We start from the raw sequence: 13244 nt of genomic DNA, 5'->3' as shown, positions 1-13244 counted from the left end.
CAGCTCTCACAGCAATCGGTGAAGGGTGGGTGGGGGTGAACACTCTGTAAGCTCTACTCAAGCGGAGCTCTGTCTTCACGCAGCCATCTTGGTCCGCACCCCACTGGTTGTCTCACTAGAGATTTTTAACTGACCGTTCAAGTTTCCAGCAAGGTTGGCCTCAATACATCCCCCACTAGAGCTCGTTTGGTTTTGATATCTTATGGAGTATTGAATGAAACCATTGCATGGTCACTATAATCATTATTTTATTGCCATTCCTGCGACTTCCTCCAACTTCAATGTACTGACAAAAAAAGTAATCAGCGTAGCACGTTTACCTACAGACTTCCACTTGTACTTTCCTGGCCGATCACCCTCTGTACGGCCATTAAGCATAGTAAGCTCAAACTCCCTCACATTTCGTCCACCTGGACCCTTCTCTAGTCGATCTTTCTTGTAGCATTATACTCTTTGCATCTAGATGTTGGTAAGAGCAGATTTCTTCCAAACGCACACCTACAATTTAAATCTCCTCCCAATATGATACTAGGATCACCTTCTGACCATTCCATCATTGTTTCAAACAAGGCATCTTGTAGTTTCACTCAAAAAACCCCTGGGTGGGTTATATGTGTTAACAATGAGTGTTCTACCACCAGGCTTAGAGTTAATTCTGTCAACCTCTGTTGCTAACAAGGAGTTGGAGCAATTGGGTATTCCATGCTTCCGAACATTTAAAGAACGTTTCACTCCAATTGACATAAAGCCTACCTCTTACCCATAGTTTGGAATGCTACAAAACTCTCCACCAGTAGATTAACTCTTATTCAGGTTTCCTGTAGGATAAACATATGTTTAGTAGTCCATGATACAGCCAGCTCCCAACAAATGAGAAACTCTGGGTATTCCAAGTCATTACTGATCTAGTTCATTTTGGAGCTACTGTGAGTGTAGCTAAGGACGACACCAGCCATTGGGGCATTCACTGAACTCCAGTAATAGATGACCATCGACCACCGCCCCAGGCTGTGGTGTTAATACACCACTCTTAACCACTTCCCTTTCACGTGAGAAGTCCGGGTCTTCTTGATCGGGGTCAACGTCTAGCTCAATCCCATTTAACTTGTATTGGAGTACTATTGGATCTTAATGTAGCAGTTACAACGTTTCAGCAGTGACGCTTGAGACATTAGGGTTACTGCATGTTAGGGGCTCTACGAACTCCAAGTCCTTTGTGACTAAAACTCGTAGTTGGGGGAATTTGAATGTTTGTAGAAGCAGAGCTCGATTCGCCCACTTTTATTTATTTTTTTTCTCCTTGATTCTGCCAAAAGTGCTTGAGTATTATATTAGATGTATTCGTTTTTTATCATTATGCACAGTACTCTTCTTGTCACTACTCAATCATATCACACAGTAATGGCATATCAACACCATGCCTTGACATGTTCACTCTCCACTCATGGTGAGTAATATTTAGTGGTGTAAATCAACCGGAAACTTGCGGTTCTGTCAAAATGTAGTGGTCACATTTTCTAGAGTTGGCACAAGTCTACTGCTTGCGTCCAGCGTTCTCTTATGGTCCAATGTCTATAACTGGCATTAAGCCTAGCCATTCTTTACAATTGGCTTTAAGCCTAGCCAGTTTGGTAGTCCTGGTATAAGGATTTAAACTGTAGACGTTTTTGTGAATAGCAGAAAAACCTAAGTTTCCATTGCTCATCAGTAACTGGGCACCCCAAGTTGTCTTAACATCCACTCGCTATTGTAGTTCAATGCTATTTCATTGAAGCTCTACACCTATTGTACCAATAGGTGTTTGTAGTGGTGGTGCAATTTGGCAGGTGTAATAAATGGCACATCTGAAAACATGTCTTCAAGCCACATTAGTCCTATATTAGCAAGCTTTTAAGCAGCACAACATCAAACCGAATTGAAAGGCAATCTGTTTTCTCCAAAAAGTAATGAGAAACGTCTGTAGTTGTATCATTCATGCAACCTCCCAACAGATCCAAGCTGTTGCATCAACTGTGTCTATTTCAATGATTTTACCCTTCAGGGAGTTGAGTAAAGCATTAGTAAGAGAAAGTATGGCCATTGGCTTTCCCCAAATCACAAATGGGCCACGAGCGCTGTAGTTGGCAAACCAATAACCAGCATCATACACCTGTATTGGATAAGGCCTCTCCAAAGGCTAAATAAGATATCCCAACTAACCATTGGGTGCACTCTTCAACCTCCCCACCCCACACAATCTTCGTACTCCATGTGAGTCGCAAGAAGAAAGCTTTCAATCTGATCAGTATATGAATAAAGTACAGCTGCTTGGGAAGTACTACTATGCAATGCTGCCGACATTGAAAGGTCATCCAGGCTTCCTGTGGTTACTAGATGACCTATGGTGTGGTCGCCACTGTATACCTGCACAATTGGAAGGGAGTCTCAAACTTTGAGTAAAGGGAAATAATTGACTTTTAATGTTGAGGCTCAACACCACTCCAAAGGCAGAAACCTGCTCTGTTATAGGTGAAACATATTTGAATCCGGTTCACTGTCAAAATGATGCATCAAAAATGTACATGGGGGATGTGAAAGGTTCGATATTAAATCCTCTGTGCATGCTCCTTCAGCAGAGCAAATGTCAACGATTTAGCCACAAAAAGCAATGAGAGTGGGCATTCCTGTTGGGTGCATCTTGTGAGAATGAAAGGATGGGGAATGAGTGCCCTTAGTCCGCCCTCCGGCTATAGGTTTGTTGTACAATCACTATAGAAAGTTGTCCTCCAGAGATAATTGCAAATCTGGGAAAAATGAGATCCATCTTGAGAAATTGAACACCTTGTGAATGTCTAACTCGTGACAGCCAGACATTCAGAATTAATGGATGCAGTATTGAGAAAAATCTACATAAATGATGGGTGGATCATCCAGGTAAAAAACAAGATCAGAAAGAACGAGATCATGCGTAGCCTACAGGCAAGAATGTTGCTAAAATAGAGAGACAGTGGCCTGCGTGAGTAACACAGCAGTGACTTTGCCATTTTTTAGGAATAGTTATGGATGGTCTTGGAGTGAAGGGCAGTACTCCTTTCACTGCGGATCTTTGAGTTTGTCTGGGTGCATGGCCAGAGAAGGCTTTGTTCCAAAGTTGGGCCAAAAGCAATCTTGGATACATTTAACTCTTCCAATGCCCAACATCTGCCCTGCCAATTCTCAAGCCAGAGCTTTGACATTGTCCAACTATTCATTAAATCTACAAATTTTGTGTGGTTACTTGTAAAAGTGTAACTATAAAATAACTGGTAGTAATTCATGAAACCATCATAAATGGAGAGTGCATCGTAATGTAATAAACCTGGAATATCTTTAAGCATTGTTTTGGTTATTGTAGAATTCATGGTTTAAGAGCAAAGGTAATTTTCCAGGCCTGTCCAATTCACTATATTGCGTAGCACTTTGTATGCCATATAGCTGGAACTTCACAATCTGTCATGCAATAGATGAGTCCCCTTTAATATATTTAAAATTGAGTGCAAAGTCTTGATCTACTCCTTGCACACCCCCACCCCACCAGTTAACGCTATATGGATTTCAACACCTTGTATACTTTTGAGCTGCGAATGCCACAGATGTAATACTTTTAAGTCTCCCATAAAATGAATGATGGCTCTATAAACAGATCAACTTCAAGAAGGCTCAGATTCATCTTGGACTATGGTATAAACTACTACAGGGTTCGAAATTGAGGGGAGCTGTGAGCTATTCAGCTCTTGCTTGTAGCCTAGAAGAGCCTGGTAGCTTGACCCCAACAACCACCACAAGCTACTTTTGACTCCCCAGGCCAACTAATGTGAACAAACACACCTATGTGAATTTAACTCCTAAAACGCATAAAGGGGGGGGGGGGTGTCATAATTCACTGCTATTTTTGCATCTTATGTGGAAGTTCGATTTGCGATAGCCTGTGACCAGGAGCTGGTAGGACAAGGACCTAATTCTGGATACCCAGGAGATGCTTTTAGCACCCGCTTATCCAAATTTTAATCCCTGTGCTAGATAAGGGGTCTCCAACCTTTACGTTCATAACCGCTACATGTAGGTAATGGCCAATAGGTGGAAGCTACTAGCAAGAGCTACTTGGGTGGTTATGTGCATGAGTATGATAATTTGTACCGAGATTGGTTGAGTGGTTTATTTTCTCTTTATATTAAAAAGAATAACCTAGGCATTTACGATAACTTTAAAAACCTCTTATTTCATTATTTATTAGTAGCCACCTCTTAAAGATTGTCAAGCATATCGGAATGTAGAAAACCATCGAGACATTCAGTGTGAAGGCTCATGTTGCATGCTATCCACCAATGCTCGCAAATCTGGTGTGTAGCTTGAAATGGCAACAACACTTGAATGCTGCCAGAAGAGGACCACAGTTTTAATTTGAGGAAGTTTGTGTCTGAAATGGGCAGATTTGCAGAGGTAGGTAGTCACATTGGCACATGCCCTCAATTACTTAGTGATTGCATCTAACACCTAACATGGCAGACATAAATTCAGGACCTTGGCGCCCATGGCCAAAATAAACATTTGCCAGTTCTTGTTTTTGGGACTGATTTACTATACTCTGGACTGGGGGACAGAAGGCCAACCTGGTATTGTGACGGGTACAACTCTGGGAGCTGTAGCCAGACGAGTGGTCTAGGTTTAGTCTCAAGAGGTGGTGAGCTTGTAAGGGGTACACAATGAGTACACACAGTGAAGCAGTCAATGAATGTACTTGGACAAACTGGTATACAAATGCTTCTTTTTTTAAAGTGACAAATGACTATTAACTGGTAATATCCTACAATACTAATAGTAAATGCATATACACAATCACTGGCAGAGGGCAAAATACATATCAAGGTAGGTACAGATTAGTATTGGCAGTACAGGTTCAGAGATACAATCCTAACTTCAGAAGTCCATCCCTATGATGTATGGGGCCTTGTGCCCAAAACTACCGCAAAGTTCCATACTGTTTTGTGAAGCTGAAGGTAGGGTCTCTGGGGTCCAATGAACAGTTTCATGGTTTAGGGGACAAGTTAATTTAACAAACATGTCCCTAACTTTCGTAGTGCGTGTGTGAACAAGCAATGGCAAAGCCAAACTATTACAAAAGTTAATAAAACTTAAAACCTTTTTAAAAGGGAGTTGGGGGTTCAGGTAAGTATCGCTACAACTCACCCCCCTCCCCTCACTCAGATTCTTTGTGGGATTTGGCAGGTCTGCTGGAGAGGGTCCGAGGTTGCTTTTCCCACTCTGAGTCTCAGCCCTTAATTCCCAGGAGCAGAAGGTTTGAGGGGGCAAGGGTGAGAAATGCAAAATAACTCTAGGCAGGGCCCCTCTCAGCACAGGACTGGCTGCAGGTTAGCAGTTTCGGATGACGGCCACCGATGCACGGTGATGCAAAGGGATTCTCTTGCCACGGTCAGACTTCACCTCCTATCTCGGGTCCCCTTGATGCTAGAACCACAGCCCCTTGTAGAGGTAAGTCTTATGGCGCAAACTGATTCCCGCAAGTTCCAGGCCTCACCTCGGAACGGCAACATCTGCAGCACCGTAGCCAAAACTCTGAGCTGGTCAGCCACTGGGCGGTCCAGGGGCACTTCCAAAGGCTCTTCTTCGTAGGACTCGGAGCTGACATAGAGAACGAATGTTCCCTCTACTCCAAGGGTCGCAGCTCCTTCTCAGGACTGCTGGAGATCTTCCTCAAGACGGGGGTCTACCAGGCCAGCAGCAGAAGTTGGTCAGCAGACCTTCCAAGGGGTCTCTGGTCCACTTGCAGGTCTTGCAGCTGGACAGGATTCTTGGCTCCTTTTGATTTCTCACAGGATATCTCCAGATTGGATGCAGGGGTCCTCCTCTTATCCCAAAAGCAAGGGAAGAGCTGAAACTACCACTAACCAATGACTGATCTGGCCCACGCATATCCTCCACTGGCAGCAAAACTCATGCATACCACTCGCACACTGAAACCAGTTTGTCGATTGGGACAGTCCCAACCCACTTCCTGGCAGCAAACACCTATAGCCCGCCAGTAGCCCGCCAAAAGCCTCTGCTTTCCCGGGCACTGGAAGGCCAGGAAGAAGGATAAAACACAAGATGGCCAAAGGCCAAGCGAAAAACCTTGTGGCGTGGCCATTTTTGACCACTAGCCACAGTTAGTAGCCAAGCGTTGTAAGGCTAAAACAAAATACACTGCTGCCACTAGCGTGTCCCTTTAGCAAACCTAGAGAACCCAAACATCCTCTGAGTGTTAGTCTAGGCATTGTACTGCATTGTAAGATGCATTGTGCAATGATAAGTTACCAAAAGTAGTATCCAGACTATGGGAAGCCATGTTTCCCATTAATGAAAGCCTGAAGGACATGTCAGTTTCCCTATGACAAATGAGCAAAAGCCAGTGTAGTGAAGCTTAAGGCTTCACTGCACTGCAAAAAGAGCAGGTCATCCACACAAATAAAAGTGAAATGTTTGGGAGTCCATAGAAATGCAAGAAAAGGTGCTATAAAGAGATATTTTTCCTAACACTTTGTTATTGATCGGTAACCCCTTGTTGGGACACTAACCTGATTCAAGCCCACAGTCGGCCCCTTCTCTTACTGTGCGCACAGCTTTTGACTGTGTCCTTTGCAGGAAGAGGAGGGAGCAGGACGGGAAGAGGTCCAGGGACTTCTGACACCAAAATAAACGCACAGTACTCATTTAGGTGTCTGATGCAAGGAGCTACTGGGAAGCCTCAGAGCTACCACTGGCTTGATATCAACTGGTTGGAGACCCTGATACTAGATCAGGCTGAGTGTCCAATTTAAATTGGCAGGGTGTGTGAGTGGTCAAATAGTTCTAAGAAAAGTACTGGCTTGAGGGAAGTAAGGCATGGCCAACTCCATGGCTGTATCCTGCACTAAAGAACCTTGGCTACAATATTTATGCGATGCTGTTCATAGCGCCACACATCAGCTAATGCATTAAAGGACATTAGATTAAGGAACCGAGAAGCTGTTTCAGAAAGTCGGGGTGGCGGACATCTAGAAAGCAAGGTTCAAATCCAATAAAAACTCCCTTCAAGTCCATATATTCAATTTTCAAACGTGGCTCTTGCATTCAATGACTGTAAAACGAGCATTGGCAATGCCAACAGTTTGGTTTTTGTGTAGGCATGATAAAGGCACATGCCACGCACAGCTGTAGTGGTACTAAGTGTCCATTGATGGTGGCTGGTGCAAAATTGTGCAAGTACCTCGGCATCTAATAGCCGTGCCTGGCAAATGTCTAATACTTGTACACAAGCCCAAACTGTTGACTTTGCCAATGGTTGTTTTTAACATGACTTCAGTTAAAGAGACGCAGAGTGCTTATAAATAGATTTGGTGAACGCAGATTTGGTAAGAGCTTTACGCCACTAGCGGGTTTGCAAATCCAATAAGTCATGAACTCTTGGAAAACTGCTTTGAAAAAAACAGTGGCAGGCACTAGAGTGCAAAGTTTGATGGTAAGACTTGATTTAAAGTGCGCTGAAAAGTCCCATGAGGAGATGTTTTGGCGGGAGGGGCAAGAACTGGGTGGCAATGGCCATAGGGATTTAGCATGGCCATGGGCAGTCAACGGGTGGGCACATGACCAAACTCCACCTACAGGCTGTCTGGCCCTCATATGCCATTCCTCCCTATCTGTACGCTAATGAAATAATTCTGGCTTATAGGGTCATAAGAATAAAGTTCATGAACCAGAGCATGTCTCCTGTTGACATTAGAGAGCAAAGAGCCACAAAAGAAAAGGAATTTATTTCTGTAAAATATTGCAACTCACTGTAGAAAGATCGGATTGGGGAGTGTGTGGAGGAGGCACAGAAGAAGCATATTGCAATTATAACCTCGTTCCTTTGTGATGATCTCATGACACTGGCTGTGTCAAAGATGGGTGTCTTGCAGAAACAGATAATTGATTCTGTGTCGTTTTAAATATGTCATGACTTTGCAGCTTTTAAGTCTTCCAAAATACATCCTAGCGCATTTGAAACCTATTTGGTAGCATATGAAGCATCATAGCTATGCAGACCCTGCATCCAAATAAAAGGCCCACATAAAAAGGATAATTAATAAACCTAAAATAGTTCCATATATTCAAAACCCCCACTGAACCCCCTCGCTCCACAAAACTTGAAAAATGGGTTAACTCCCCTCAAATACAGAATCTAGCATTTTGAGGTAGAGGGCTCAGTGGGTGGGTGGAGTAGGATTGGCATGGAGAACCAGACGGCCAACATCAGTAGTCCGGATAAGCGTAGTGACAACACTGAGGCAAAATTGGAACAGTTCTTTACAGAGAACCAAGAATGGAGTAGTTGTCAGCCGATCCCGCCGCGATCATGTCTCGGACGCCAGACGTTCTTTACACTGGGTCCCTGTGGAGGCGCGAGCAAGGTTTAGATTGCTGGCCATCACCTTCAAATGTAGACTGGGACTCATGCCAGCCTACTTGCAAGACCACATTATCGAGAGTGTTTGTCCCCATGGTCCAGTAATCAACCAGTCTCAATTATCTGTTTCTCCCGTGCTGTAGAACAGAGGGTTGAGAATGGAGCCCTCTTTATTGCGGCCACCAAATTGTGGAACCTACTACTTCCTGCACTAATGTCAATCCTCTTATTGCATTTTAAGAAAGGTCTGAAGACTTGGCTCTCCTAACGTCTCTTAGTTTGCCCAGCAGGTGACTTGTACCTATTTGCTTAATGTTTTGTTCGTCTTGTCCGCGCCCTTATACCCTAGGGTTTATGGATGCGCATTAACAAGTAATTAAAGTGTAAGTAAATAAGGGTCCCATGTGTTTGCCAGTTTGTAGTCGCTCTGAAAAAAAGATCTCATTCACCTCGGAGAGGCCACAATCTGATGACAAATGCCTCTAGAACATCTCATTTGGGTTTTCACCCCCCACTCTGTACCCTGTGGGCGGTTCAGACGACGCATTCCATGGACCCGAAAAGCAAATCGGTCCCCTGCTGTATTTGAGCACGTTGGAGTACCATTGCAGAGAAGTCTCGTTGATGTGGTGTAGAAACCAGATTTATCATGGCACAGCACCTTACATCTGGATGGGAACTTTATGACCTGGACTGTGGGAAAAGTGTACCAGCATTGTCGTAGTGATCACGCACCTCCACCCCCGCCCCCAAAATCCACAACACCACTGCGTCTGTGGCTCCTTGGTGGATTAAGTCATGATCCCTGCAATTAACAATGATGAGCTCTCCCCACTAAAAATAGAAAGATTGCCCGGAGACAACTGGTTTAACCAATACCTATGTATTTTTTTTTTCTTTTTTTGTAGCCCCTCTTGTAAACATGAATGTAATCTGTGCTTTGAGTGGCCAATTTCCAGCGCTTTATGCAATTCCAGAACCCCACACGATAATATTCTGCAGAGATGGACCAATGTATTTTGTTTGATTTTAAAACTAGGCTAACGTGGCACACATTTTTTTTCTTTCCACTGCAACTCCTGAACACTTCTTGTGGATTATTTTGCTTGTTGGCAATAATTGATCTGATGGTGGAGGCCGTTTTTATGGGTGTTGCCACACAGCGCTCCCTATTCTACCTTGAAGAGGGGCCCACTGGCTTCAAGTTTTAGAACCCTCTCCCATGGACTAATTTCGTTTGTTCAAATCTATCGGTGTATTTTCCTGTTATTTGAACATGTGGTTGCTTCGAGGGAAACTGTTTACCGGCTTGGCCAGTCATGGTTTAATCTTCTCTCCTTAGCTCCTGCTGGGCACATGTGGAGATGGGGCCTCCAGATGCCATCTTGGGAGTTACAGAGGCATTCAAGAAGGACACCAGCGCCAAGAAAATGAATCTTGGAGTCGGGGCATACCGAGATGACCAGGGCAAACCATTCGTTCTGAGCAGTGTTCGTAAGGTAAGCCTAGAAAAAGGCTATGTGGGAGTGGGCCGCTATGCCCTTGTCATTTTGTGCATGTCTGTTTTTAAATCTAAAATGTCAAGTCTTGGAACGTTTTTTCCTTATACCAAGTTCACAGAACTACGAAGTAAAGCGCTCCCACTACATCACCACTTGCGAGCACGCACGAAAGCTAGATTATTTTGTAAAATATTTTAAAGTGAGTGTTGGGAAGTAGTTTGAGTTGAAGGTAAATTTATTAATTGGATAACCTGTAACCTTACTTTGAAGTCTAGTGACTGCAACGATTATATAATTTAAAGTTCTGTATAAGCCACTTTATAAATCAATTGTTCAGCATCGGACCTTTGTTGGCTAATGTGACTAATAATCTTGCCAGGTGTTTAGCATTACGCTGAATACCCTGGAAAGATGAGCCCAGGCATATTGTCATGTCTTGCAATGTGTAAAATGGATGCGCCCGGTTACTACTTTCCTGTTTTTAACCTGTCGTAGGACCCTGATGTCTTTTGCTTTCTGGTGTCCTTTCCGACCTCTATCTTCCCATGCCTACAAGTGTTATTTAGCAGTGTTACCCTTTTTAAAGCACACTGGTTTTTGTTTTAGAGTTGGTGTGAGGGCAGAGCCACTGTTCTGATTGGATAGCAACCTCCTCTCCCTTTGTTGGGACAGTACCCCCACCCATCAGAGGATTGTTTTGCCCTTAGACTCATGATGTGACGATCGGCCGATCTGGTAATCACCCCTGCAAATATGGAGATCTGAACTTACACTTTGCAGCATCCACCTGGGTGTCCATTGTCCATAGCCCTGCTACTGTGGTTTTCTGGTATGTGGTAAACTAGGGCTTTTTATTTCCACCCCTCGCAGGACTCTCAAACTTAGGTGGCCTCTCCACTGGGTACCTAATACGCATTTACTGTGTTACTGTGGCTTTCTGAAATGTGGTAAACTAGGTGCTTGCCGCTCACCTCCTGCCAGCTTGCTCTCGTCTGTCTTCCCCTCCCACTCCCTCCTATTCCATGGTGCTCTCTATCTCGCCGATCTTCTCTAACTGCTTCTCCATTGACTATCCTGCTCTCCTCACTAAATCTGGTAGGAAAAAGTTTAAAAAGGACATCCTGGTCTCCAACCCAGGCCTCCCTATCGCTGACACCTACACTAGTGCCTCCTCCAACGAAACCCTCACTGACATCCTCTTTTTCGTGCCTTCGCCTGACCTATGGACCCTTCATATGGTCTCTGTGCTCTCTCCTTTCTCCTCCTCTCCCATTAATGGTGGTACCCGTTGGGATGTCCTCTTGGCCCCCTTCCACTCCTCTAAGGCCATCATTAATGTCTATGCTAATGGGACCGTCTTGGTCCAAGGGCCTCAGGCCAACCTTCACCTCTGTGATGGACGCTTCCCGCGCCTCATCAATTTCCTTTCCTCTCCTACTGTCCCCTCTCCTCTGTCCTCGGCTACCTTGCCTCCACCCTCCCTCCCTCCTCTCGTGCTCCTTCACCTCCGCAGGGCGTACCCCTGATCTGTACCCCTCCCCGGAAGTCCTTCAAGGTTGGCAACCTTCTCCACATTGCCACTCTTAACTGTCGCTCTGCCATCAAACATTCCTCTGATATGTCGCCTTCTTGAGGAACTGGACCTGGGTGTCCTCGGTCTCACTGAGACATTGTTCATGGCCAGCTCTGTCACCAGCTTTGACACACTCCTTCCTGGCGGATACAAGATCCTCTCCGTGCCCAGGCCCAAACTTGCCAGGGGGGGGGGGGGCGGGTGGCCCTTATCTTCCCTGAGTGGATTCCGGCCACTGTCACTCCTACGCAGACCTACTCCTCTTTTGACTCTCTCACTCTCCGTGGCTATCTATCGGCCACCTGGTCCAATTTCCTCCTTCCTCTCCGAGTGGGCGGACCTGTCCTCAACCACTCAACTCCTCTTTCTTGGAAACTTCAACATCCAGCTGGATACCTCCTGTCCCCCCTCTAGACTCTTCTGTGACTCTCTCTCACTCTCTATTCTCCCGTCTGGGCCGACTCATTCGGCAGGGCACACCCTTGATGCTCTGATCTCCTCTGACCTTCCCCTCGCTGTCCCTCTCTCCTGGAGTGATCACTTTCTCCAATCCTCCCACCTCACCCTCCCTAACCCACAGGCAAAGCCACCCTCCTTGTCGGTCATCCGACCCATGAAGCACGTGTCAGTTGAGGTTTCGCTGCCACCTTCTCACCCCCCTTCCCCCTTCGGCTGACTCCCACCCTGACACAGCCCTCTCCACGCTGCTGTATCTGATACTCTTGATATCCTTGCCCCTGTCATGAGAATTCGCCTGAAGCCTAGAGCCAAATGTAACTCCTGGTATGACTCGGATCTTGTCACCCTAAAACGCAAGTGCAGGGTGGCAGAGAGGAAATGGTGTGCTTCATGTTCATCCTCTGACAAACTGGCCTGCCGCCTGCTCCAAAGGCAATACCGGCTCTCGTTCTCACCAAGAAGAGAGCCCTTATCCAAGCCTGCATCTCTGCGGCATCTGACAATTCGGCCGAACTCTTTAAAATCTGCAAGGAGTTGGCCAACCCTGCTGCAATCTCTACCTCTCCTGTCCCCTCCCAGGCCCTCTGCGCGGCACTGGCCTCTCCATCTCTAAAACTCAGGACATCCTATCCTCACTCTCCTCCTTTCACCTCCCTCTCTCTATTCCCTGCTCTTCCTCTGGCCCTTCTGCAGCCACCCCCCTCCCTCCTTCTCTTTCTTTTTCCTCTTTTCTCCGCTGACAAGGTCTCCAGACAAGTCCGATCTATGAAAGTCTCGTCAAAACGGGTTCACCCCTGTTCCTCAAACTATCAAGGACCACATTGACTCCCTGGTTCCTGCCCTGGCTGACTTCTGCAATAACTCATTCGCTTCTGGAGCCTTCCCATCCCCCCCTTAAGAACTCCCTTGTGCACCCTCTTCTTAAGAAACCCTCTTCCGACCCCTCCTGCCCGGCTAACTATCGCCCAATCTCCATCACTCCCTTCCTGGGCAAGCTTCTGGAGAAACTGGCCATCTCCCAGCTTAATCTCCATGCTGAATCTGTTGGTAGTCTTCCTGACCATCAGTCTGGCTTCATAGCTGCCAGAAGCACAGAAACTGCTCTCCTGAACATCTGTGAGGACCTGCTCTCGAACCTTGACTCCAACACTCCGTGTGTTCTCATTTTGCTCGATCTCTCAACAATGCCACCCTGCTCAACAGTCTCCGTGATAACCTGGGCATCACCCCTTCAGGCTCGGTGTGGCTGACCTCTTTCCTTTCCAATCGA

General features: G+C 45.8%; 1 protein-coding gene across 1 annotated transcript in view; it reads left to right on the top strand.

The window, feature by feature from the left end:
• GOT2 (glutamic-oxaloacetic transaminase 2) overlaps positions 1-13244 on the top strand; it is a 165658-nt gene that overhangs the window by 57036 nt on the left and 95378 nt on the right. Inside the window, exon 2 of the mRNA XM_069654681.1 lies at positions 9783-9939. Within this exon, the coding sequence (XP_069510782.1) occupies positions 9783-9939 (157 nt within the window). The remainder of the gene's footprint in view (positions 1-9782; positions 9940-13244) is intronic.

The sequence above is a fragment of the Ambystoma mexicanum genome, chromosome 1p (genome assembly GCF_040938575.1).
Source record: "Ambystoma mexicanum isolate Mex_15411 chromosome 1p, UKY_AmexF1_1, whole genome shotgun sequence".
Taxonomy (NCBI): Eukaryota; Metazoa; Chordata; class Amphibia; order Caudata; family Ambystomatidae; genus Ambystoma; species Ambystoma mexicanum.
Note: the sequence above shows the minus strand (reverse complement) of the source record. Positions and strands in the feature narration are given on the sequence as shown.